Source organism: Onychomys torridus, chromosome 4 (assembly GCF_903995425.1).
Source record: "Onychomys torridus chromosome 4, mOncTor1.1, whole genome shotgun sequence".
NCBI classification, from domain to species: domain Eukaryota; kingdom Metazoa; phylum Chordata; class Mammalia; order Rodentia; family Cricetidae; genus Onychomys; species Onychomys torridus.
This window is the reverse complement of record NC_050446.1, coordinates 127134702-127160547: the sequence shown is the minus strand read 5'-3', so window position 1 is coordinate 127160547 and position 25846 is coordinate 127134702. Positions and strand designations below refer to the sequence as shown.

At 48.4% G+C, this 25846-nt stretch overlaps 1 protein-coding gene across 1 annotated transcript; it reads left to right on the top strand.

The window, feature by feature from the left end:
* Positions 1 to 7384: 7384 nt before the first annotated feature.
* Sall4 (spalt like transcription factor 4) lies at positions 7385 to 24122 on the top strand. Its single transcript, XM_036184331.1, has 5 exons — positions 7385 to 7502; positions 8239 to 8682; positions 17430 to 19781; positions 21303 to 21583; positions 23652 to 24122. Exons 1-5 carry the CDS (start codon positions 7385 to 7387, stop codon positions 24072 to 24074), a joined length of 3618 nt encoding a protein of 1205 aa, XP_036040224.1. The 3' UTR covers positions 24075 to 24122.
* The last annotated feature ends 1724 nt before the right edge of the window (positions 24123 to 25846 follow it).

Below are 25846 nucleotides of genomic sequence, written 5' to 3'. Positions count from 1 at the left end.
GCGCGTTCTGCTGTGTTCTTCTTGTCCTAGAATTTTGAGACAAGGTCTCACTGCAAACCTGGGAACATGAAACCTGGTATATAGACCAGGCTGGACTCAAACTTGCAGCCATCTGTCTGCCTCTGCCTCTCTGAATACTGGAATTACATTTGTGGGTACTGTGTCTGATTGTTTTAGAAGTTTTTAAAATTAGTATATATTAATGGGTCTCATTATCACGGTTTCATATATGTATGTTTTTTTTTTTTTTTTTTTTGGTGTTTTTTTGTTTTGTTTTTTTGGTTTTTCAAGACAGGGTTTCTCTGTGTAGCTTTGCGCCTTTCCTGGAACTCACTTGGTAGCCCAGGCTGGCCTCGAACTCACAGAGATCCACCTGGCTCTGCCTCCTGAGTGCTGGGATTAAAGGCGTGCACCACCACCACCACCACCACCACCACCACCACCACCACCACCGCCGGGCTTCATATACGTATGTTATATATTTTTGTAGTATTTATTTTGGCTGATCTGGAACTCACTATGTAGATCTGGAACTCACTATGTAGATCTGGAACTCACTATGTAGACCAGGCTGGCCTTGATCTCACACAGACCCTCCTGTCTCTGCCTCTTATCCCACTGTACATTGTATATTTTCATCATATTTATTCTTGCTTATCCTTTCTTCTCCTTCCCTCCATCTTGCCCTCCCTTCCTTTTCCAAATTAGCCTCTCCTCTACTACACATACGTGTGTGTGTGTGTGTGTGTGTGTGTACATTTGCACGCCCGACTGTGCAGATGTGTGTGAGACCCCGTGAGCTTCTTCTTCTTCTTTTTTTTTTTTAAGATTTATTTATTATGTATACAGAAGAGGGCGCCAGATCTCACTACAGATGGTTGTGAGGCACCATGTGGGTGCTGGGAATTGAACTCAGGACCTCTGGAAGAGCAGCCAGTGCTCTTAACCTCTGAGCCATCTCCAGCCCCTCAGTGAGCTTCTTTAGGGAGCTTACTGGAACACGGCTGAGAATTTCTTTACAGACACATAATGAAATCAGTTATGGTCATCCAACTGAAAAGACTGTCTCTTTTCTATCAATTGCTAACTGTGTAGAGAGAGCCTCAGAGAAGGGGGGACCTCCAGCTCCTTCCCCATGCCTAACTTTTAGTCGTTCCCATAAAAATAATACTTTAGGGTAGCAGTGGTGCACACCTTAATTCCAGCACTCGGGAGGCAGAGCAAGGTGGATCTCTGTGAGTTCGAGGCCAGCCTGGTTTACAGAGCGAGATCCAGGACAGGCTCCAAAACTACACAGAGAAACTCTGTCTCAGAAAAACAAAAAACAAAAACCAAAACTTTAGATCTGGAGAATGCAGTCAGTAAAGTCAGCTTCGTCAGTAAAAGGCTCACCCAGCTTTCACAAAGCCCTGGGCTTGATCCCCAGCTCAGAATAAAAGCAGGAATGGTGGTACACACCTGTAATCTCAGCCCTGCAGATCGGAGGCAGGAGAATCAGAAGTTCAAGGTCACTCTCAGCTACACAGGGAGTGTAAAGCCAACTGGGGTAACATGAGATCCTATTTTAAAACAAACCAAAGGTCTAGAGGGATGGTTCAGAGATTAAGAGTACTGGCTGTTCTTCCAGAGGACCTGGGTTCGGTCTTCAGCACCCACACAATGGCTCTCAACTGTTTGTATCTTCAGTCCCAGGGGATCCAACACTCTCCTCTGACCTCTGCCAGCACTGTGCACTGGCAATGCATATACATACACGGAGGCACAACACCCCCACACGAAAGAAACAAAACACTCATTTGATGCCAACATGGTGGCGCACATCTGTATTCTTAGCACTCAGGAGGCTAAGAGAGAAGGATCAAGAGTTCGAGACCATTGACCAGGCTGGTGTCACACACCTGGGAGGCAGAGGTAAATGGAGTTCTGTGAATTCAGGGCCAGCCTGGTCTAAATAGTGGGTGCCAGGCCAGCCAAGGCTACATGGTACAACCCTGTCTAAAGTAACTCCACTCAGATAAATTTTACACACTCTTAAGTTATCATCAAATTGCCATAAGGACATAGTTTGGTGATTTCTAGCTCGTCTCTATATTTGTGTAGCCACACCACAATTCAGTTTGCAATTGTTCTTTATCCCAGTTATAATAAAATTCTTCCCATGAAACTTCCCACTTGAGAGCTCCAGAAGTATAGTTTGGGAGGATTAAGTGCATTCAACCTCTAGATTCCCTATTTATTTATTTATTTATTCATTTATTTATTCATTTATTTATTTATTTATTTGTTTGTTTATTCATTTATTTATCTAGCTATCTATCTACGGCATTTATTTATTTGTTTGTTTGTTTGTTTGTTTATTTATTTATTTATTTATTTATTTATTTATGGTTTTCCGGTTTTTTTCTGTGTAGCTTTGCGCCTTTCCTGGAACTTGCTTTGGAGACCAGGCTGGCCTTGAACTCACAGAGATCCGCCTGCCTCTGCCTCCCAAGTGCTGGGATTAAAGGTGTGCGCCACCACTGCCCAGCTCTAAAAATATATTTTATTGCAAAAGCTTAAGGAACATATCAGATGCAGGCACGTGGAGCACAGCCCTCCAAGCCCAGCATGTGGGAGGCAGAGGCAGGGGAATTAGAAATTCAATAGCCTGGGCTATATGAGACTCTTTTCTTCTTCTTCTTCTTCTTCTTCTTCTTCTTCTTCTTCTTCTTCTTATTCTTCTTCTTCTTATTATTATTATTATTATGTGTTTTAATTTTATACATCAGCCATGGGTTCCCCTGTCCTCCCCCCTCCCGCCCCCAAGACTCTTTTTTATTTAAGAAGAACAGAAGAAAGAAAGAAGAAAGAAGGAAGAAGGAAGAAGAAAGAAGAAGGAGAAGGAGAAGGAGAAGGAGAAGGAGAAGGAGAAGAAGAAAAGAAAGAGAGAGAGAGAGAGAAAGGAAAAGAAAAGTATTGGGGTTTATGGATGACCTTGGTTGCAGAGCCCTCCATAGCATGTGAGAGGCCCTAGGTTTGATCTCTCTAGCACTCAAAGGCAGGGGAGGGAAGAGACCCCAGGGCACTAACTAGTAGTGTGTAGAGAGTAAAAAAGGTTGCCAAAGTGAAGTGGGTTAACCAATACCAAATCCGCCTCTGTGTTAAATATGGGTTAATACCACTCATTTATCTAGATGCTTGTTCTTGCACATCTGGAGCCCTTGCCTGGTAGGTCCTCTAGACCCCTCTCTAAAACCTGCAGTACTTGCCTTTGTGACTGACTGGCTTGTGACACGTCAAGTCTCACTCACATCCTAGCCTGTCTCAGAAGGACCTGCCTTCCTTCTTTCCTTCTAGTTTTCGTCTTTTGGATTTTGTTGTTTTAGAGACAGGGTCTGACTATATAGCCCTGGCTGTCCTGGAACTCACTAAGTAGATCAGACTGGCCTCAAACTCACAAAGATCTGCCTGCCTCTGCTTCCTAAGTACTGGTATTAAAGATGAGCGCCACTATGCCCAGCTTGAAGAAATGGCTGTCCTTTTAAAGGCTGAGAGATATTTCTGCATTGTGTTTATCCATTCATCCCTCGATGGACACTTGAACTACTGCTACCTTTTAAAAATTGTGAATATTTCAGCTATGAACATAAACATCTGAATAGCTGTCTGTAATGCCTGTGTCATTTCACATACTCCCTTTTCTCCAATCATTGCCTTCAACACTTTACTTTATACCCAGGGTCCCTAGAGTCATAATCATTGGTTCATTATTATCATTGTGACTTCTGTGTCTCATTACTACAGGACACAGTGGTGAGGCCATCAACCCTGACAAAGGCTGCTGTGTGAGAGACCATCCAAAAGACACACTCTCCTGCTTACGGTGACGAACTGGAGGATGCTGGGAAATATCATAAATCAAAAATACAGGGGCTGGGATGTGGCTTAGTTGGTGGAGTGCTTGCCCAACACGCACAAAGGCCTGGGTTCCACCCCCAGCACTGCTTAGATGGGGCCTTCTGGTGCTCCCTGTTATCTTAGGCCTTGGGGAGTAGAAACAGGAGGATCAGAAGTTCACAGTCATCCTTGACCATATATTGAGTTGGAGGCCAGTCTTTCTGAAATAAAACAGAACATAAACAAGGGCTAGAAAGATGGCTTAGCTGCTGAAGATGCTTGCTTCTGAGCCTGAGGAATTGGGTTCGATCCCAGGGCCCTACATGGTAGAAGGAGCTAGCACTTGGGAATCTGAGGCAGGAAGATTACCACAAGTTTGAGGGCAGCCTGGGCTACATGAGACACCATCTCACCCTCTACCCCTCGAAAATAAAAACCTGTCCTAGATCTTGAACTACAGTCTATGCTATAAGAGGAAAGAATCCTCCCTAGATAGTGGGTACCAAAAGAGGCAGGGAGAAGTTGGGCACAAATAAGGGGCCTGAGGAGGACGGAGGAAGGCTGGGTTTAGGGAGGGACATGATCAGACGAGGGGCTCAGGAGTGGTCTAGATCAGAGGTGGGAGGGAAGGGATAGGAGGTAGTGGTTGGTGGAGAGACTGAGACCCCATACCCCAGTCAGAAAGTTCCTGAATGCACAATTCTGCACTTGGTTGATGTTCAAGGTCATCCTTACCTACGGAGGGAGCCAGACACCTGTGGTCCTAGTATCTGAGGTGGAAACAGGAGGGTCATCCTTGGCTACACAGTGCATTGAATGCCAGCCTGGGCTGCAAATGACCCTGACCAAACTAATAAATAGTTAAATACTGTGCCTGAGGGGGAGATGAGCTTCTATGGCTACAGGAGTAAAATGGGGTTGCAAGCCCCATCATCCAACAGAGATATTGCCCCACCTTTTCCTATAGCTGGACCCACCCCGGGTTTTTGCCTGCTTAAGGCATTCTAAGCCATTAAATGATAATTTTGGATTAGGGACTTACTTGCCTCCACTCTCCCGCCCTCAGCTTCTGCTCCTCGCCCAAGGCTTATTCCATTTCTCTGCTGGTTTCTGGCTGTGGTTCATGAAATGGAGAGCGTTGATGAACAGGGAGCATGCTTAGTAGTCATGGTGTCTCATGCCTGTAATCCAAGCACAGGTGTGTGTGTGTGTGTGTGTGTAGCTATGAGAACCAGGAGCTCAAAGCCACCTGTGCTACGTGAGACATTGTATAAAAACCCCCCAAATAAAATACTACCGTCAGAATGGAGGATGGCTCAGTAGTTAAGGGTGCTCTTCCAGAGGACCCGGGTTCGGTTTCCAGCACCCACAAGGCAGCTTTCACAGCCCACACAGACTGGAACTCCAGTTCCACCCTCACATAGACATACATGCAGACAAAGCACCAGAGCACATGAGATAAAAAACAAGAAACAAAACAAAACAAAAAAAAAGGGAAAACACTATTGTGCTCTGTTTGCTTCTTCCTGATTTTACCTTTCCTTAGAGACAGGGACTTCTCTCAAACCTGAGTTCTTCCTTCCTCAGCCTCCTCCTGAAGATTATTATTATTATCATCATTATTACTATTGAGATGGAATTGGCCCAATGGTCCTGCCTCATTCTAAGGCAGATATGGCTGCCTTGCTTTAACTATCACTAGCAAGATAAAGGAGAGAACTATATTACACAATGTCTTCCTTAAAGGGCTCCTCTTTCTTGAGCTGTAAAGTGTACATTCCTTTAGATTGGTGAGTGACTGCGCCTGCTCAGCTCCCTTCCCAGAAAGGTGTTGGGAATACCGGTAGATTAGGCAGAGGGCAGGTGTTAATTTGCCTCTGACTCAGTATCAGAATCCTAAGTGCTTTTATGTAGCATGAAAACGAATTCTTCCCTGCCAACTCCACCCTGGCTTGCAAAAGGGCTATCTTATTTGTTTTAGATGTCCTTCAAGTAATTCAAAATATGTTCCAGAAGACTGGCCAAAATGGGAAGTCAGGCGTTTCTTCTATAAGGTCTTATCTGTAGCTACCCATATTAAAATTGTGTTCCAGCTGATTTATTCAGCTTTGGTTTGTCCAAAGGCGCAGGTGAACATGCTCATGAGGCCAGGCTCCTCTTTACCCTTTCTCCCTCACCATCTTCTCAGAAACAGGAAACCTGAGAAACAGCTAACCAACCAAACAAACAAACAAACACCCTGGCAAAGCACCAAGATGAAAGGTCGATGTCTGCCCTATCCCTTATAAGGAAGGAAATGCCAAATAAGGAACCACATATCCATAGGTCTGATAGGGACACCACAGAAGGCTCATCAGCCAGTTAAACTTGACCACTGAGCTTATTTATATACACTGGACAAGAGAATAATTAAATTTACGAGATTTGTGAGGTATAATTTTATATCCACACACATCCCTTTAGGAAATTCCAGGCATCCCTCAATCAGAATCATACAACCTCTAACAGAAGTGGCCTTTTCTGTAAGAAGGTCTGTATTGCAGAATGTCCTAGTAACCAGTGAGTATAAACACTCGGGTACCTCCTGGACGCCCACTCTTTGCCACAGCGGACTGAAGCCGCTTCTGTGAAAGAAACCGCAACAGCTCGCAATTCTGGAATCATCGCTGACCAAGTCTGCTTTTAATCTGCCCGTTAAACAGTTAGCAGACGGGCTGAGAAAGTTTACATTGTAATAACAAACGCATGCTCATGAATATGACTCCCAAGGCTATTACTCAGCATTTTAAGGAGGCAAGTTGTGGTCGGGACGAATAGTGTGAAATTGGGTAGGGGGTGGGGTGTAGCTTGAAGAGTTGGGATGGGCAGAAGGCCGCGCGTACCACACCGGCCACTTCGGCAGCCTTCAAGACGCAATTTAAATTTTTGAATAAAAAACCCGGAAAGGTTGATTTTAGAGGTAAAAATGGAATCTATGTACTTTTCTGTGAAGGGAGAGATCTTTTTCAGCTGGTAGTTATCAACCACGCCAATTACTACAGGAATATTTTTGAAGCGCATTACCAAGACACATCAGTTCTAGAACTTTCATGTCCAGCCCTGGTTTTCAATAAACCTATTTCCCCGCTTTTTCTTCTCTGGTCCCAGCACAAGGATAGTGGCGGCGAGGATGGTCCCCTCCGAGTCGGTCCACGCCCCGGCCAATCTGAGCCCGGATGCTAATTAGCTACGCTTCCCTGATGAACACGCCTTTGTCACATGTAGGGCCGGACTACAAGGCCCAGCATGCCTCGCCCCTCCCTGATCAATGAGGGCTTATTTAAATGATCTCTGAGGTCTTGGACCCAGGCCAATCAGCTGTCAGGGCTCATGATAAATCGCAATGCATTATTGATAATAATAATTACTGGGACATGCGCGTTCCGGCCGAAGGGGGGTAAAATTTCCCAACTCCAGGAATTGGTGGCAAGTCACCAGGGGCTCTTCCCGGCGCCCCGATGCGCGCACCATGTCGAGGCGCAAGCAGGCGAAGCCCCAACACATCAACTCGGAGGAGGGCCAGGGCGAGCAGCCGCTGCAGCAGCCGAGCCCCGACCTCGCAGAGGCGCCGGCGGCGGAGGAACCGGGTGAGTGCGGCTGCGGCCCCGTCCGTGCGCCAGTCTGTCCGTGCGTCCCGGGAGGGCGCTCCCACCACCGCGGTGCGTCCCTCGAGGGCGCGGGTTCCGAGACCAGATTCTGGAACAGGGATTCCGGACTCCGTTCCGGGAAAGGAGAGACAGAGGGACGGAGGGAGGTAGCTCATTTCCACTCTCCCATGAAAGTTTCCCCCAATTCTTTCTTATGGTGAAGTTGGCCCCCCATTTTCCCTCTGCCTCTCTCTCCACCCAGCTTGCCTCTCCTTGTCCTCAGTCCCATAATTGGTTTCCCTCGCCTCGATACACAAGCACACCCCCCCTACCCCGGTAACTTAGGCTTCCTTCTCCCACACTTTCTGGTGGCGCCGCTTTTAAAAGAAAGAGACCCTCAAGTCTCCCCACCCTCTCTGCCACCCCCTTGGGAGCCTCGGGGGGGGGCGCAGCTCTGGGGGACCCCCGAGGAGGGCGATCTGTTGCACGCGCCCCTCCCAGGCCGAGTGGGGGGAGGGGGCGCGACCTCTCCCCACCCCCAGGCCGGGGTGCGGGCCACCCGCGCAGCACCGAGGGCGGGGAAGCCACTTGGTTTAGTTACCTTTAGGGGCTTATACTTTATTTTTTTTGCAATTTTATGTATTTTGTTTACTTTTTTTCTGTTTTCCGCCTTTCCCCCGGGGCTACGCCGCCTGCTGCCGCTCCTCGCCCTAACCTTTCGGGGCCTGACCTCCAGCCATCTTTGATTTCCGACTATCTAAAAATAACAGTGGCCAGCAGGAGGGTGCCGGCCGGGGCCCGGGTGGAGGGTGCATGGTCACCTCCGCCGGATTGCACCTTCGCCGTTTTATTTATTTTTTTGCACGAATCCCTCGGGCGGCACTGCTCAGCACACGCCCGGGAGGTGAAAGGGGAGAGGTCGGGCTGCGGTTGACCCGGCCCGCGCCTCGGCGGAGTTCAGGACCTCGGCGCGGCCGTGAGCTGCGGGCGAGCGCCTTCCCAGCCGGTCTCCACCAGCCCCTCGCCCCAGCCCGCCGGACTGTCGCCGGAGAAATTGGGAACGTGGGGGAGGGGGTCCCCCTGGGCCTCCCGCCCGATTCCAGCTCTCCGCGCTTGGTGGGCGGTGCGCGGCAGCGGCGGACTCTGCGCGCTCAACTGGGACGCTCCCGCTTTCCCGGGAGTGCGTTCCTACTTTTCCGCAACTTCCCGAGTTTATCAAGAGTTCAGTGAGCCTCCACCCCATTGTAACCCCCCCATCCCCGGGCAAATGGAAAGGTTGTTGCTTGGTCGAGGGAATGGATGTGAGTTTTGGGGCGTCGGACCATCCCACATCATAGGGCCCGGCAGCTGGGATGGACTCTTTGTGCCTTGGCCAGGGGAGCTTGGAAGGGGGGGGGGGGTGACGATCGAGGAGAGGCTGGGTCGCTTGGTCCACCTGGAACAAAAGGGTTAACCCTAAGCCCGCCTGCTTCCTCGGGAGAGGAGGGGCGAGCTCCGGGCCCTGACCCCTCCCCTGGTCCTGCACTGACCTCCCATCCCCCTCCATTTGGGGTGAGCTCATACTAGCGTGGTTTTTGTGTTTTTAGACCGTGGTTTGCATTCTGGGGGTGGGGGAAGCGTGGATGAGTAGCTTGCTATAGAAGGGCTTCCGAGATCTCCGTTGGCTGCAGTCGAGGTTAACCTGGCTGCGCCCTGAAGCCGCTGGGCGCGCGCTGCCACAGTGGTTTGGGAAGCGTTTTCTGCGGATGACCTGCGGTCCGATCCCGGCCGCTAAGCGCTCTGGCGCCCTCTGGAGCCCTCTGGAGACGGGTCATGTGCGGACCGGGACACACACCTGGTGAGTGAGGCAAGCTGGGCCCGAGATCTGCACCCGGGGGATCTCGGCGGGGTCCCTACCTTCCCCATCTCCATTTGTACGTGTAGGAGTCTTCTCCAAGACTTCTTAGAACGTGTTTGCGGAGCCCTCGCTCGTGGCCTTGGAGAAGGACTTTTTTTTTTTTTTTTTTTTAAATTTAATGGCTGTATTTTGGGATCAGTCTCAGTATTGATAGATGATTAAAATCTTCATTGCGAAGCGTTTGGATCCCTCGTGGTCAGTCCGTTGGACAATGCAGTTTTTGAGCTAAGAAAATGAAATCCGGGCAATAATTAGCAGATCAAAAAATCTGCAGGTGGTCGAGGAGAGAGGGGGCTTACAGTACTTAGAGGAAAATTAGCATTTTCTCAAAAGGGTTCCAAATGCCCTTTGTGCTAAACTGGATTACAACCTTCAGCTATTACGATTCCCAGGTTTTTAGTAATTTAGCTCCTGTTTCCAGCCTCTATTGACCTGCCTGTGCTGGCTTTAGTTAACGTTTCAAGCGAATTTAGAGTTCCCCAAAGGGGGAGGGGGCGGTAATTTGCAGAGGACCTTTTTTATTCATTAAATTGCATGTAAAATGCATTCCCTCACCCTCAATGGTGCACAGCCGCTAGTAAACGATACTTTGTCATTGGTGATGAGCGGTTAGCTGGCTCCCATCTAAGTAGGGAACTGGGGGACCATTTTGGGCGCTGAGGCATGGTTAGTTTCACATTTCTGCCTTTTGGATGTAAAGTGTCAAATGAGAGTTTTTGGAGAAAGGATTTTGGCAAGATTTGGTAAGAAGGTCAACTGGGTATATATAGCCTTGTCTAGGTAGATTATCACCCCCCTCCCCCAGCTTTGGGTACTAGTGTACACTGGCAGTGAAAATATGTGCTATAGAAGCATATTGTGTGTTGAGTGTGATCAGTAACTTTGTTCAAGTTGTTTTTACTAGTTCTAGAAACAGGAACATGCTGTGTGCCAGACCCCAGGCTGAGACCTTGCAAGACCTTGCCGTTAATCCTTAGAACTGAAGTACCTTTGGAATTTTACTCACTGGAAAGTTAATGGAGGCTACCGGGGTGGCATGGCCTGGTGCATGGTTTTGCTCCAACTTGACTTTAGCCTTCCTTGAATCCATGGGGGGCTTAGAGCTCTGTAAGAGGTGGCCATGGTTAGGGGTTGAAGCTGATTTGGTTTGGTCTGTTTTTCCTCCACACAGGGTCTGTCTGTGTAGCCTTGGCATCTTTGTGACCATAACCATTCCAGCCTCTCCAGTGTTGTGAGCTCCTGTCTCTGCCTCCACTGCTGGGATTGGAAGCTGTAGCCAGCCCCCCTTTGACTTTTCAAATCCCGGTAGAAGCTGTGTGGGTGATGGGACCCCCGAGAAACAATCAGAACTAAAACAGTTTGGGTTCATTTCTTGTGAGCATGTGATTTGAAAAAATTATGAATAAGAAATTAATTGAGGAGGTTACTAATCACTTTAATCTGTACTTTTTTTTTTTTTTTTTTAAACAAACACACCTGAACATGTTAAAGCCTTGGAGACAGGCTGGAGACAGACAGCCTCTCAATTCCAGAGAGAGACCTCTGCTCTGTCTTGGAGTGTGTAAGCTTGTTCCAGTTGAAGCAGGAGGTGACAGGGCATCCCTTATTTAAATAAGGTTTATTTTGAGCCTTTGGCCCTTAAAAAATTCAATGTTTTATTTTGTGTGCTGCCACAATTAGTATGTATGTGGAGGTCAGAAGCAAGCTGATCTAACTCGTCGTTAGATGTGGTGGCAAGCATCTTTACACACTGAGCCACTAAGCCATTCCAGTGGCTCTCCCTTTAAAAATCTTTTCTACAGGGCCCCTGAACTTTGATCCATGACTGCTTTTAATTTTTGTGGGTTTTTTGATTAAGTAGAGACTTAAATATCAGATCGAATATGATCTCTACACGTAGATTTCAAGGCTTGCTATATGAAACTGGTTTAAAAGAAAAAGCCCTTACAGCTGGGTCAATAATACCCAGAGACATAATTCCTTTTTGTTTTTTGGTAAGCGCTTATCCTGGAGGTAGGGCTGGGGCTAAGATACCATGTGCCTTAGGTAAGTTGCTCATTGTCATTCTCCTAATACAGGACCAGTAGTAACAGATAAGCAAAGCCTGAGTCGCCAGGCTTTTATCGAGATCTACAGATTTTATTTTGTTTTTTAACTGTTTGAGTGTCTCCGGCCAGGGATTGGCCTCCTGGTTGATTAGCTTTCTTCCTATACAATAGTAAGTGTATTTTCCATCCATCTGGCCGAGATTGAATCTGAGACCCCTGCTGGGTTTACTGCATTCTTCCAACTTACTGGATAACTAGATGCTGCAGAGATAACATTCCTAAAATTTGGGGTGGGGGTTGGAAGCCCTGGCTTGCTGGCGCTATCCCTGTGGACTTTGGCTTCCCTTTCCTTCAGGCTAACTTAAGCATAGCCAGCAATTGTTCCTAACAGGGTCCTCTTACTCCTTGGCAAATACTGGTCCCACTATTTGCCGGTGGTGGTATGGACGGGGTAGGTTTTTTTTTTTTCCCCCCTGCCTAAGCAAACAGCGGCTGCAGTTTTTAAGTGGGATGTTGCTGGTGCAGTGAGCGGCCAGGCTGGAGGGAGAGAGAGGCTGGCTTTGGGGCTTGTGTATACAGTGAAGGCAGTTGGCATCCTGGCTGTAAATCACTTAGAACTGGTGGATCCTTCTGGAGCAGAGGGGCTTAACTTTTTGTGCCATAAGTCCCTTCCCAGCCCAATTCTAAGATGTACAGAATACTAGGGAACAAAGTACAGTGACCAGCGAACAGACATCTAGTCCTTCTTATCTCCCCCCCTCGAAAAGGCAAAGGTGAGCCTGCGCTCCTGGCTGTTGTCTCTGTCCATTTCTCCCCCAAACAATGCACTCTGAGAACTATTTACATGGTGTTTGCATTGCATGTGGGTATGCTAAGTCCTGGAGATTAAAGAGTGGGGGTTGGAGATACTGCTCAGTAGGAGAGGCCCTCCCCTAGCTGGTGTGAGGGCTTGGGCTCAATACCCAGTGTGGGGGTGGGGGTCATACCAGAGGCTGAGCTGGTACTACAGACAGGACCCCTCTGAGCCTCTCTCTGCCTTTGGAGTCTACAGGATCCATCCCTTTATTGATATTAGGGGGATATTGTAGTAACGTGTACCCTTTTATTAATAAAATGGCAGGTCTGGTATCCTGTCTGCCAGTCAAATGCCACAGTTATCCAGAAGGTGCAAGAGCCATAGCACTCTGAGGACATTGTAGTTTCTGGTTTTGACAGTCCTAGTTGCTGTTCATACTATGTCTCATGTTCCTTACGAGCCGGACTGAAAGAAATAGTAGATCTTAGATAAGTTTAATGGATTCCAGGTGAAGACTGCTGCCTTAGAGTCTGGTACAGTAGTACACGCTTATAATAAATGCCAGTACTTGGGAAGCCGAGGCAGGAGGCTTGCTAGGAATTCGGAGTCAGCCTAAGCTACATAGTGAGTTCAAAGACAGCCTAGGCTACATAGCTAGATCTTGTCTCAAAACAAAATTTAAAAATGCTGGCTTCAGAATCGGAAGAGTCTGGCTATTGGTATGTAGAGGTCAACAAACACTTGATGTGGACATTTCATGAGGGATGAAGCAATTAAGTGAGAAATGGAAAAACTGCAGAAACTGATGCAATACGTTTTAAGAAATAGCTCTGGTTACTTAAATCTTGCTGAACTTTAGTGTTTAGTTTACATCTGCAAAATGGGTTCAAAGGTACTTCAATTGCCTGACTAACAAAGATGGCCTAGTTAGTTATAGTGTGGTGTGGCTATGCTTGGAGAATGCATTGGCCTTTTAAAGACAGGTGGGGATGTGGTCCAATTGGTAGAGTGCTTGCTTGCAGCTAAGCTGTAGGGTCCATTTTCATGTTTTCAGAAAACTTAGAACTAGATTGTTGCATGCATTCTAATATTCTAGCACTAGGAAGCTGGAAGCGGGAGATTGGAAGGTGAAGATCTGGACAAGTGGTGGAGGGCGGTGAGTGGGTGAGGTGTGAAGGCCGAATGGAAACGACTTCACTGGAAGCGCTTGCCCTCTAGCCTAGTTGGTGCCACTTTGGAAGGGACCGCCTGGCTGGCACACGCCTTTTACCCCAGGACTTAGGAGGCAGAGGCAGGGGGATCTCTGAGCTCCAAGACAAACTGGTCTACAGAGTGAGTTCCAGGACAGCCATGGCTACAGTTTTCTATCCCAGGCCTTGTCTAGGAGGCAGGAGTTTCACTTCCCCGGAGACATTTATGTTTTTATACACCCACCCTGCCCAGCCTGTTTCCTGCCTTTCAGAAAACTCCTTTCTCTCCTAAAAATTCTTGGGCAGCAAAGCCTGAAGTGCTGAAGTATTTATTATAATCCTGGTTGAGGCAGAAACGGAAGTTTGAGGCTGCCTGGGCTACAGTGAATTCAGGGCCAGTGTGGCCTGTGAGCACTTCAGTTCAAACAACAGGAAAAGTGGTGCAGCCAAGCCTGGTGGCCTTCAGTCTCGGCACTCGGGAGGCAGAGGTGGGGGATCTCTGAGTTTGAGGCCAGCCGGGGCTACCCAGAGAACCCCATCTCTAAAAACAAAATCAAACAACAAACAAAGCAAACTCTTGTGTTCTCCTGGAGAAGACAGGGTTGTTTTTGAGTATATTTTGACCTCAGGTGGGGGCGCCCAACAGCACCATGACTGGTACTGAAGAGGGAGTCTTCCATAATTTTTCTGGTTTACTCTTCATTTTTCTAACTGGAAACTTGAGAGACCAAGAGCTGTTGGTGTTGCTGTGTGCAAGCATTGGAGTTGCTGAGGCAGAGATAAAATTCATATAGTCAGCCTTTCAGGGAAGATGTGCATCTTCACGTGTGGCTGCCTACCGCTCTGTACCTGTTCCTCCTAGAGGAGTTTTTTTTTTTTTTTTTTTTTTTTAAGATCTAATTAATTAATTATTTTTAAGCTGAGGATTGAACCCAGGGCCTTGCACTTGCTAGGCAAACTCTACCACTGAGCTAAATCCCCAACCCAATTAAATTTTTTTAGGGGCAGAGTTTCTCTGTAGACCAGGCTGGCCTTGAACTCAGATCCACCTGCCTCTTCCTCCTGAGTGCTGGGTGTAAAGACGTGTGCCACCACTGACACCAGCTGATTATTTTACTGTTTGCATTTTTGCTTTGAGTCCGACTGTTCATGCCTGGTGCTGGAGGAGGATCTTCCTGAACTAGAGTTACAGTTACAGCAACCATGTGGGTGCTGGGACTCGAACCCTGGTCTTCTGGAAGAAGAGCAAGCACTCTTGAACCGATCTGATGCTGGCTGGAGTCTTGAAATAGGATTGACTGAGCAGCATTGGTGCAAAAGCTGTGTTCACTGTGTGGTGTGACATCGAGACAAGGTGTCAGGTAGCCCAGACTGACCCTGAAAGACCTAAAGCAGGGTCCCTAGTGTCCCTGTCCCTGAGCAGTAAGAACTGCAGAGTAATGTTTGAGGCATGGTTTTAGTCACCATCTGAGGGCCTAGTTGCGTTGCATTTACAGGGACTTCTTTGTTGTTGTTGTTGTTGGTGGTGGTGTGTGTGTGTGTGTGTGTGTGTGTGTGTTTTATATACATGGAGTGCCCATAGGTGAGGAGGGCATCAGATCCCCTGGAACTGGAGTTAGATAGTTTTGCGCTATCGTGTGGGTGCTGGGGTTTGAACCCATGTCCAGTGAGTGCTCTTAACCACTGAGCCATCTCTCCGGCCCCTTGATAAACATTCTTAAGGTGTAAGTCCAGTATCCTTGGTACCTTGACATTCCAATGTTCCAGGCTGTTGGCCCTTCCCTCAGTCACACATGCCTCTTAACGTTCCATCCTGTCACTCAGTTGAGAGTTTTATCAAGGCTGTGCTAGATTGAACTTGGCAGCTACTTGGCAGTGGATTTTGCTGTGATGCAGGTAGAGCTAGGGTGCTTCCCCAGCATGTGAGGCTCTAGGCTGAACCCATAGGAGCTACTCTCCCTCACCACAGGTGTAGATCATCCTGCGCTTGGGAGGAAGAGGCAGGAGGATGAGGATCAGACTGGCCTATGTGAGACTCTCGGCCTGTAAGATGGCTCAGCTGGTTAAGTTGCAGTAGACCACAGCGGATGAGGAGAGAACCAACTCTCACAAGTTGTCCTGACTTCCATACATGGAATTGCACGAGCAAACCCATCCACGTGGCCACAGACAGACAAATAATTGAGAGAAAGGACTCAGAATCCTAAACACCAGTCTGTTGAGGGCATGCTGCTGCACTGTCTAAACACTGAGAAAGGCCAAGTAGAACAGCTCTGACTACTTCTGTGTTTAATGTCTCAGGAGTGAATGGCAGCAGGTGGCAGAATACTGGGGCGTTGGCCTTCCATTTCTTTCTTTTTGGTTTTACGAGACAGTGTTTCTCTGTATAACAGTCATGGCTATCCTGGAACTCACTTGGTAGCCCAGGCTGGCCTCGAACTCACAGAGATCCGCCTGCCTCTGCCTCCCAAGTGCTGGGATTAAAGGTGTGCTCCGGGATGTCTCCTCCCATTTCTTGTTCTATTTTTGCATTTCTATTTCTACGTAAAGGCTCATGTATCCTAAATGGTACACAGCAGACTTCCCATTTGAGAGGACGTGGAGTCTGTCTGCACACATCACCAGTCTGTCAGTTTTTGCACATTGACCAGGTCTACTGTGTTCTATATTCGACGTATGTATGTGGTACTGGGGATTGAACTCAGAATTCTTGCATGCTGGTCAAGCTCTCTACCACTGAGCTATATCCCTGAATTGAACCTGTCTCACTGAGTTAACTAGCTGGCTTTTAATGCTCCATACCAGCCTGTCTTTGGATTCTTGTTTTTGAGACAGGGTCTCACTGAATGGCCTGGAACTTGCTATGTAGACCCTTTAAACTTGTCACCCCTGGGTGATGGATGCTTATTGCCTGGGTTGATTGTGATTTACTATATTCCATTTTGCTTGGGTCATGGTGGAGATCAGGTAGGATTTGACCCAGTTTCAATGTCCTTGGTATTGGCTGTCCTCTATTGGCTTTTCCAGGGATTAATGGGGGTTGGCTTAACAAACCATCTAGTAGTGGCACATGGCTATAATCCTAGCACCTGGGAGGCTGAGGTGGGATTGCTGTAAATTCAGTGCTAACCTGGACTACAGAGTAAGATCCTTAGTAAGAGAGCTGTGTATCCTGTGTTGCTGCACCTAATGACAAGTTGGATAGCAGCAGTTGATTCCTTGTCACAGGTGTGGAAGGTCTGAGTTTTGGTGACAGGGTTCTTCCTAGAGGCTCTGGGAAATGGATACGGTTCCTATGAATGGTTTCGGTAGTTCTTGGTGAAGCCCCTTGACTCCATTTCTGCCTTGGCCTTCTAGAGTCCCTGTTCTCTGTGACTGTCTTGTCTCACTGGTCCCTATCTTTCCTCTTGGAGTGATGCTAAACACTCAAGTTTAAGACCCAGCCTAAGCTGGGCGGTGGCGCAGGCCTTTAATCCCAGCCCTTGGGAAGCAGAGCTATGCAGATCTCTGGGAGTTCGAGGCCAGCCTGGTCTACAGAGTGAGATCCAGGACAGGCACCAAAACTACACAGAGAAACCCTGTCTTGAAAAAAACAACAACAACAAAAGATCCAGCCTAACGTTTGCCAAAGACCCCCTGTCCAAGCTGAGCATGGTAACAGACTCTTGTAATCCCAGTACTCTGGAAGCAGAGGCAGGGAGGGTTAGGAGTTCAAAGCCAGCCTCAGCTACAAAGCAGGTTTGGGGCTGCCTGGGCTAAGTGAGACTTTAAAATAAAAGACTCCACCCAGATAAAGTTGTACACACAGACAGGCATGGGGTGTGTGTCTTCTAGGGAGACATGGTTCTCCTTATACCCTGTTTAGGTCATTCAGGCTGTAGGGACTTTGTCCCATACTCTGCCTGAATCAGGACCGGTGGTAATGGGGACCTGTCTGTCTGTCACTCCAGGTCCCTTTTCAGGTGAGGGTGCTTACCTTTCTCTCTCCTTGCACAGGTGCTCCAGTGAACTCCCCAGGGAATGGCGACGGAGTGACAGAAGGCGTGGCCCAGGTGAAGCGCTTCCGGCGAGAGGAGACTCACATCTGTGAGAAGTGCTGTGCTGAGTTCTTCAGTCTCTCTGAGTTCATGGAACACAAGAAAAGTTGCCCTAAAAATCCTCCTGTCCTCATCATGAATGACAGTGAGGGGCCAGTGCCTTCAGAGGACTTCCCCAGAGCTGTCCTCAGCCACCATCCGGACAGCCCAGGCAGTAAGGACAGTCCCCAGGACAGCAGCAGCAGCTCAGGGGACTCGAAGGAAAAGCTGGGCCCAGACTCCATCCTGTACTTAAAGACAGAGCCACCCACACCCCAGGACATAAGCTATTTACCCAAAGGCAAAGTGGCCAACACTAATGTGACTCTGCAGGCGCTCCGTGGCACCAAGGTGGCAGTGAACCAGCGGAGTGTGGATGCCCCTGCAGCGCCTGTGCCAGTTGCCCACAGCATCCCGTGGGTCCTGGAGCAGATCCTGTGTCTGCAGCAGCAGCAGCTCCAACAGATTCAACTCACAGAACAAATCCGCATCCAGGTGAACATGTGGGCTGCACATGCCCTCCACTCTGGAGTGGCGGGTGCAGACACGCTGAAGGCCTTAAGCAACCATGTGTCTCAGCAGGTGTCCGTATCCCAGCAGGTGTCCGCAGCTGTGGCTCTGCTCAGCCAGAAATCCTCCAACCCAGCTCTGTCTCTAGATGCCTTGAAACCAGCCAAACTACCTCATGCTAGCGTCCCCTCTACAGCAAACTCGTTGTCTCCAGGGTTTACGCCCTTCACCTTGAAGCCTGATGGGACTCGGGTTCTCCCCAACTTCATGTCTCGTCTCCCAAGTGCCCTGCTACCTCAGACCCCGGGCTCTGTGCTCCTTCAGAGTCCCTTCTCTACTGTGGCACTCGATCCATCCAAGAAAGGAAAAGGGAAGCTCCCAAACATCTCCGCGGCCGCGTTGGATGTCAAGGCCAAGGACGAGGCCATCCTCGGCAAACACAAGTGTAAGTACTGTAGCAAGGTTTTCGGGACCGATAGCTCCCTGCAGATCCACCTCCGCTCCCACACCGGAGAGAGACCTTACGTGTGCTCTGTCTGTGGTCACCGATTCACCACCAAGGGCAACCTCAAGGTACATTTCCACCGACACCCTCAGGTGAAGGCAAACCCCCAGCTGTTTGCCGAATTCCAGGACAAAGTGGCAGGAGGCACCGGCCCCCCCTATTCACTCTCTGTCCCCATCCCTGTAGATGAATCAAGTCTGTCTGTAGACACCGAGCCTGTCCATGTCACAGGAACCCCTTCCATAGGGCTACCTCAAAAGCTCACTTCGGGGCCTAACCCCAAGGACCTCATGGGTGGCTCCCTGCCCGCTGACATGCAGCCAGGGCCTTCTCCAGAAAATGAGGTGGGACTTCCACTGCTTGGGGTGGGTCTGGTGCATAATCCCCCAAGGGTTGGGGTCTTCCAGGGGAGTGGGACCCCGGAGTCAGGATCGGAGACTCTGAAATTGCAGCAGCTTGTGGAGAACATTGACAAGGCCACCACCGACCCCAACGAGTGTCTCATTTGCCACCGAGTGCTCAGCTGTCAGAGTTCCCTCAAGATGCATTACCGTACCCACACAGGGGAGAGACCGTTCCAGTGCAAGATCTGTGGCAGGGCCTTCTCCACCAAAGGCAACCTGAAGACACACCTTGGGGTGCACCGGACCAACACCGCCATAAAAACGCAACACTCGTGTCCCATCTGCCAGAAGAAGTTCACCAATGCCGTCATGTTGCAGCAACATATCCGAATGCACATGGGTGGCCAGATCCCTAACACGCCCCTGCCGGAGAGCCCCTGTGACTTTACAGGTCCTGAGCCCATGGCCGTCAGTGAGAACGGCGGTGCCAATGCCGTCTGCCAGGAAGACATGGTGGAAAGGGTCGAAGCAGATGGCGTCTGTCCCCAGGATGGACCCAGTGTCTCTTCAAAGGTCTCCACATCAGTTCCCAGTACCCACCTGGTGTCACCCATTCTGGGCTTTTCTGTGATGGCTTCCCTGGACGCTCAGGGAAAGGGGATTCCTCACCCTTTGGGCCTGCAGAGGCAGAGCAGCCGAGAAAACGGCTCAGTGGAGAGTGATAACTGCCTGACCAATGACTCCTCCTCGCTCCTGGGTGACCAGGAGGGTCAGAGCCGAAGCCCAGATACCACGGAGACCATGTGCTTCCAGGCCGTGTCCCCCGCCAACAGCCAAGCCGAAAGCATCAAGTCGCAGTCTCCCGAGGCGAACAAGGCTGAGGGTGTCGAGAGCTGCCGCATCGACATGGAAGGTGATGAAGCTTTGGATTTCACTTAATGTCCCTCTGGGGCTCCAGGTCACCAGGAAAGGAGCCTGGGTTGAACTTGACAGTGTGACTTGAAGCAGTTTCTGTAGGGCAATTAGTCATTCTGCACTTCCGGCTAGAGGGACCTGATAGGCTTTCTACTTGGTTATCATGGGTCATGCTGGTTGAGTGTGGACAGCGTGGATGTTGGTTCTGTTTGATTTTTTTTAATTTTTTTTTTTTTTTTAGTTTGACCCCTGGGTAGATGTGTTTGTGGAGTAGGTACTGTTTGGACTATGGAAATCAAGCAGTAGTTGGCTTGGAACTGAGTTCCTGCTAGGAAACACAGTGCTCACATAGGAAGACGATACTTTCTGTTAGATGCATCAATGGTGTCTATTGGTCAGAATACCTCGTTAGAATCACAGAAAATGCCAAGGTTTGGTGTGAAAGTGGCGACTTCGTTTATTGTGCTGCCGGGATTTCGACCCAGGATATCTTTCATCTGGGCAGCAGCCCCCAGCCTCTATCCTTTCCATTTTTTTTCTTTTTTAAAATATGTTTTTTGTTTTAATTATTATGTATACAGTGAGTGTTCAGCCTGTAGGCCAGAAGAGGGAGCCAGATGTCATTGTAGATGGTTGTGGGCCACCATGTGGTTGCTGGGAATTGAACTCAGGACCTCTGGAAGAACAGCCAGTGCTCTTAACCTCTGAGCCATCTCTCCAGCCCTTCATCTTATTTTTTAAGATAGGTTCTCACTGTCTAGACCAGGATGACTTCAAACCTAAGGTCACCTGCCTCCTTGGCCTCCTGTGTACTGGGATTAAAGGCATGCACCACTGTATCTGGCTTTTTTTCAGGGCGTTGGGGAGGATACCACCCTGAATTCATTTTGCAGTCAAGGCGATCCTTGAACTCCACACCCTACCTCTGCCTCCCAGCGAAGTAGCTGACATGATAAGCTGGAACCCTGACAATGATATCTTATTCTGAGACTTGGATGTTATCTGCACACATATTTCTACGTTACCCAAGCTTTAAAGCATAAAAAAGGGCAAGTTTTCATGAGTATTTGAGTGTGTGTGTGTGTGTGTGTGTGTGTGTGTGTGTGTGTGTGTGTATAAATAAGAACTCAAAGAGGTCAGGTTCATATTAACGATCTGAGTTCAGGTCCCCATGTAAAAGGCCAGGCATGCTGGGATGCACTTATAACTGGTGCTGGCTGGTGGGAGACAAAGCTCACTGGCCAGTAACCTAGCCCACTTACAGATGATACTCTAGATTCATGAGAGACCCTGTCTCAAAGACGTGTTTGATAACAGGAACAGCCAAGGCTGCCTTTGAACTTCCACACCACAGCCCCATGCGCGTGCACGCGTGCGCACACACACATTCTAAGCGAGCTGCTATTGAATTATTGTAAGCTACTCATCTTGTTTAGACGGTTGTTACGGAGGGTTTGTTTTTAATAGTGAGTTGGCTATCAGATGATGGAGGTTTATCTCTTTCCCCACTCCGCGCTAGGTCGTACCAGCATCCCGTCAACATTTATCCGAGCACAGCCCACCTATGTCAAAGTTGAAGTTCCTGGCCCCTTTGTGGGACCCTCCAGCTTGTCCTCAGGCGTGACGCCTTTGCTGGTGGCACAGCCACGCCGACAGGCCAAACAACACTGCTGTACACGGTGTGGAAAGAACTTCTCATCTGCCAGTGCCCTCCAGATCCATGAGCGCACGCACACGGGAGAAAAGCCTTTTGTCTGCAACATATGTGGGCGAGCCTTCACCACGAAAGGCAACCTGAAGGTGGGTTCTGATGATGGGTGTTGAGCACTGATTGACTGGTGTGCGACCTCTCTGGATAGAAAACATCAGTCAGTTTATGGTGTCTTGGTCCTTTAAATCCCCCAGATGCAGAAGCAGGGGGACTCTTCTTTGAGTTGGAGGCCAACCTGGTCTACATAGCAAGTTCCAGGCCAGCTAAGGCTATGTAGTAGGACCCTGTCTCAAAAAAGGGGATGGGAGTTCAGTGGTAGAGTGCTGGGTTACCACCCGCATGCTCTGGGCTCCAGCCACAGCCCCACTACAGGGGGAAACCTATTGTCCTGCATTTATTTACTCTAGTACCGGGAAGGCAGAGAGGGGCAAGTGGATCTCTGAGGCCAGCCTAGTCTCCACAGTGAATTCCAAGACAGCCAGGCCTATACAGATCCTGTTTAAAAACAAAAAACAGAAGAGAAAAAGAAGAATCAGGTACAGCAACAGCTCAGCCAGCACGTGAAGCTTTTGTTTTGGGAGAAAAGGTGGGTATTCAGGCTGGCCTCATTAATGAACTTGAACTCATGACCTTGCTGATAACTCCTGACTGCTAGTGTGACAGATAGACTACACCAAACCTAGTTTTTATTTGGTTTAGTGTCTTGCTGAGGATGGAACCCAGAATCCTATGGTTGCTAGGTAAGTTGCTAGGTGAGCCGTTTCCTGTCTCAAGTAGCCTAGGCTGGTTTAAACTCATCCTCCTGATTGCTGGGATTATAGGTGTGAGCCACCATACCTTGCTGTCTTTTGTGGGTACAAGTGTTTTGCCTGTGTGTATATATGTGCACCATGTCTGTGCCTTGTACTTATGGAGGTCAGAGGAAGGAAATCAATCAGAAGTAATAGATGTTTTGAGCTAACATGTGGGTTCTAGAGTTGAAATCAGGCCCTGCAAGAGTAACACGTGACCCTAATTGCTCCACTATCTTTCTAGTCCCAAACTGTGATGCTTTTGAACTTGGTGAGATAAAGCATTGTGGTCAGGTGTGGTGAATCAAACCTGTACCCAGTACTCTAGATCTAGCTCAGGGCTAAAACCATTTACTGTTCTTGCAGAGGCCCCGGGTTCAAATCTCAATGCCTATGTGGGATGCCTCTCTCCACTTGGTGTTGGAGACACTGGTTTCATTCAGGAGTCTGTTTGATCTCCTGCACTACAAGAAAAGCTCAAGAGCTATTGTGGGGTGTAGCTGGTCTTTTCAGGTACTTGCCTAGTATTCATAAAAGCCCTTGGGGTGTCCCTAGCACCTTCTGAAGCAGGCTTGGTGGGTTCTAGTTCTTGAGAGGTGAAGGCTTGCGGGTGGGGAGAATGTAGCTCAGACTGTACTGGAATTCGCTCTGTACTGTAGACTAGGTTGTCCTTGAACTCACAGATCCACCTGCCTCTGCCTCCCAAGTGCTAGGATTAAAGGCCTGTGCCATCACTGCCCAGCCTAAATTACCTTTTAAGTAATATTCCCATTTGCATATCTGTGAGATTGACTTGTAGTGAGAAGTACATGCCTCTTTCCCCCACAGTAGGGTTTGTAAAAGTAACAGTAATAGGGGGCCGAGAAGCTCACAGTGAACAGACAGTCCCATGAATCTCAGCTTGGACAGTCTGCTTCCACAGCGCTTTTCCATTTCTCTGCTACTCAGTTAAGTGTAATGTTCTGGCCCAGAGTAGTAGACGTTTATGTAAATGTACCCATGAATGGCTAGGCAGATGTGGCTGGAGAGTATTCCCTACCCTTATTAATGTTGGTAGGGTGTTGGCAAAGGGTGGCTAGACTGTTCTCTCCTCTTCCTGATACAGTCCAGATATCTGAATTTATTATTTTCTGGCTTATTGATACAAGGTCTCACTATGTAGCTAAGGTTGCCCTTGAACTCAAGGCTGTACTGTACTACCTCTCAAAAGCTTGTCCACCACCCCTGGTCTAATTTCTAAGAAAAAGGATATGATTATGAAGGTTGGATGGTGTGCACCATCTGGAGGTGCATGAGCATATGGAGATTAGGCTTTCGAACAGGCAGGGGACTTGATCTGATGAACCCTCTTTGCTGTCTCCCACAGGTACACTACATGACGCATGGGGCCAACAATAACTCCGCCCGGCGTGGCAGGAAGCTGGCCATAGAGAGCACTGTGGCTGGGCTAGGTGCAGAGGGAAAGAGAGTGTCTGAGATGTTTCCCAAGGAACTCCTGTCCCCCACCATGAGTGTGGACCCCGCCACGTGGAACCAGTATACCAGCGTCCTCAATGGGGGTCTGGCCATGAAGACCAATGAGATCTCTGTGATCCAGAGCGGAGGCATCCCCACCCTGCCGGTGTCCCTGGGTGCCAGCTCCGTGGTGAGCAACGCCACGCTTTCCAAGCTTGATGGTTCTCAGTCTGCTGTGAGTGGGAACATGGAGAAGCCTGCTGCTGTCCCTGATGGTGTGGCCAAGCACCAGTTCCCCCACTTTCTAGAAGAAAACAAGATCGCAGTCGGCTAAGGAGGAAGAGGGTAAGAGTAGCTGGAGTGAGATCCGCTTCATTGTTTAGTTTTCTTACCGACTCCTGCTTTTTCTCTTCCTGATATGCAAGTGATGTTTACACTTGTGACCACAGCCTTGGACAGGCCTACAAACGATTGTTACTATGCTGCTTTCCAAAAAATGAGAACAAAAAAAACAAAAAAAAAAAAAAAAAAAAAAAAGGAAAATTGAAAAACAGAAGAAAAAAAGACTTAAGTTTTGGGAAAGAAGCGGGTTTGAAGGGTAGCTTTGTTACTTGGGACAAACTGTATACTGGAGGCTCTGTGTGACCTCGTGGCTGTTTCCAAAGACTGCATCTGTTTCAAAGGGAAACAGTTGGGACAGATTGGACCACAGTGGAAGTGATTACTTACCTCAGTCCAGGGGTAAGGGTGCTGTGTACTTCCATGGTGACTAATGCGGGTAAATGGACATATTTGTAGGGACCCTGTATTCATCTTCTGTTGTTGAATGTACTTAAAGAGAAAGAAATGAAACCTCAGAAAACTAAAGTGGTCCAACTAGCCCACTTCCTTCAACCTTAGAACCTCTGTTAAATGCCCTCCACACACTGACCCTGGTCCCTAGGGAGCCCACCTCTTACCCTGCTGCTTATTTAAATGGTTTGGAGCCTCAAGAGCGCCACCTGCCCCCCCCCCCCCCTTCTCCCACAAACCACCTTTTCCCCAGTCCCTGGAGTGGCTGGGCACCGGAGAGGGACCTCAGGTGATTTCATGTGGTTCTACAGCGCGCTACTGCATTGCTGAAGTTGTTCATGTTCCTTCTTAGGGGAAAGAGCAGGGCCAGGCCAGTCTCATCCCAGCTCCTTACTTCAGTCTCCATATCCCAAGTCTGGGAGATTGCCATGTCACCCACCCTCTGGCATGATGATGAAGGTTATAACGTAGAGACAGGCAAGTCTTGGGGTGTGAGGGCTTTAATTTATCTACCTCATTTATTTTTATTTTTGTAGCCCAAAAGTAAAAAAAAGTCTATTTTGCTATTTTGTGACCGAAAAGTATTCCCAGGTCTTAAACCTAAGAGTTAATGTGGTGAGAAGGGCCAGATGTTCATTCAAGATGTCTCCATGGTTGGTTCTGAGCTTTTTTTTTTTTTTTTTTTTTTTTTTTAATTATATTTTTGTACATGTAATAATTTTGAGCAGCTGTTGTATTAGTGTTCGGACGGTTTAATGAGGAAGGAGGGACTTAATCTCTCTAGCTCCTGGGTAGAAGATTTCTCCCTGCCCTGTGAAATGCCATTGCTGAAATGAGGGTGGAGACTCCCCCACCAAAGTCTCCTTTGCTCTTTGTCCTTGCACCTGATTTTAGGATCCAAAACTTTTTTTTTTTTGCCAAGTTGTGCCTTCCCTTCTGGGATTGTAAGTGAACCAGTGACAAGTGTTCATTGGTTCACCTGTTCAGCTGTTTACACTGTGAAGTGGATATTGTTACAGAGAACACACCAGCCATGGCTTTCTCACACCCTGTGAATGAATGTGTGAACTACGCTGTAGTTTTACCTGCTGATGCTGTCTGTCAAAATAAAATTTGAATGTTTTTTTTCCTCCCACCAGGTTTGTGTGTAAGTTTTTTCTGGTATATTTATTCTACTTGCATAGCACTCTCCTGGTTCTCAAAGAGTCAGAAGTGTATGTGGTTAGGACCATTCTGGACCTGTGTGTGTGTGTGTGTGTGTGTGTGTGTGTGTGTGTGTGTGTGTGTGTGGTGGAGAGCATAAAGTCAGCCTGC

What these genes read in the sequence shown, in the direction of transcription:
- Sall4 (XM_036184331.1), top strand. Translation starts at nt 7,385, where the DNA reads ATGTCGAGGCGCAAGCAGGCGAAGCCCCAACACATCAACTCGGAGGAG. An exon ending in GCCGGCGGCGGAGGAACCGG is followed by an intron (nt 7,503 to 8,238) that starts GTGAGTGCGGCT and finishes CCTGACCTCCAG; the next exon opens with CCATCTTTGATTTCCGACTA. An exon ending in CCACGAAAGGCAACCTGAAG is followed by an intron (nt 21,584 to 23,651) that starts GTGGGTTCTGAT and finishes TGTCTCCCACAG; the next exon opens with GTACACTACATGACGCATGG.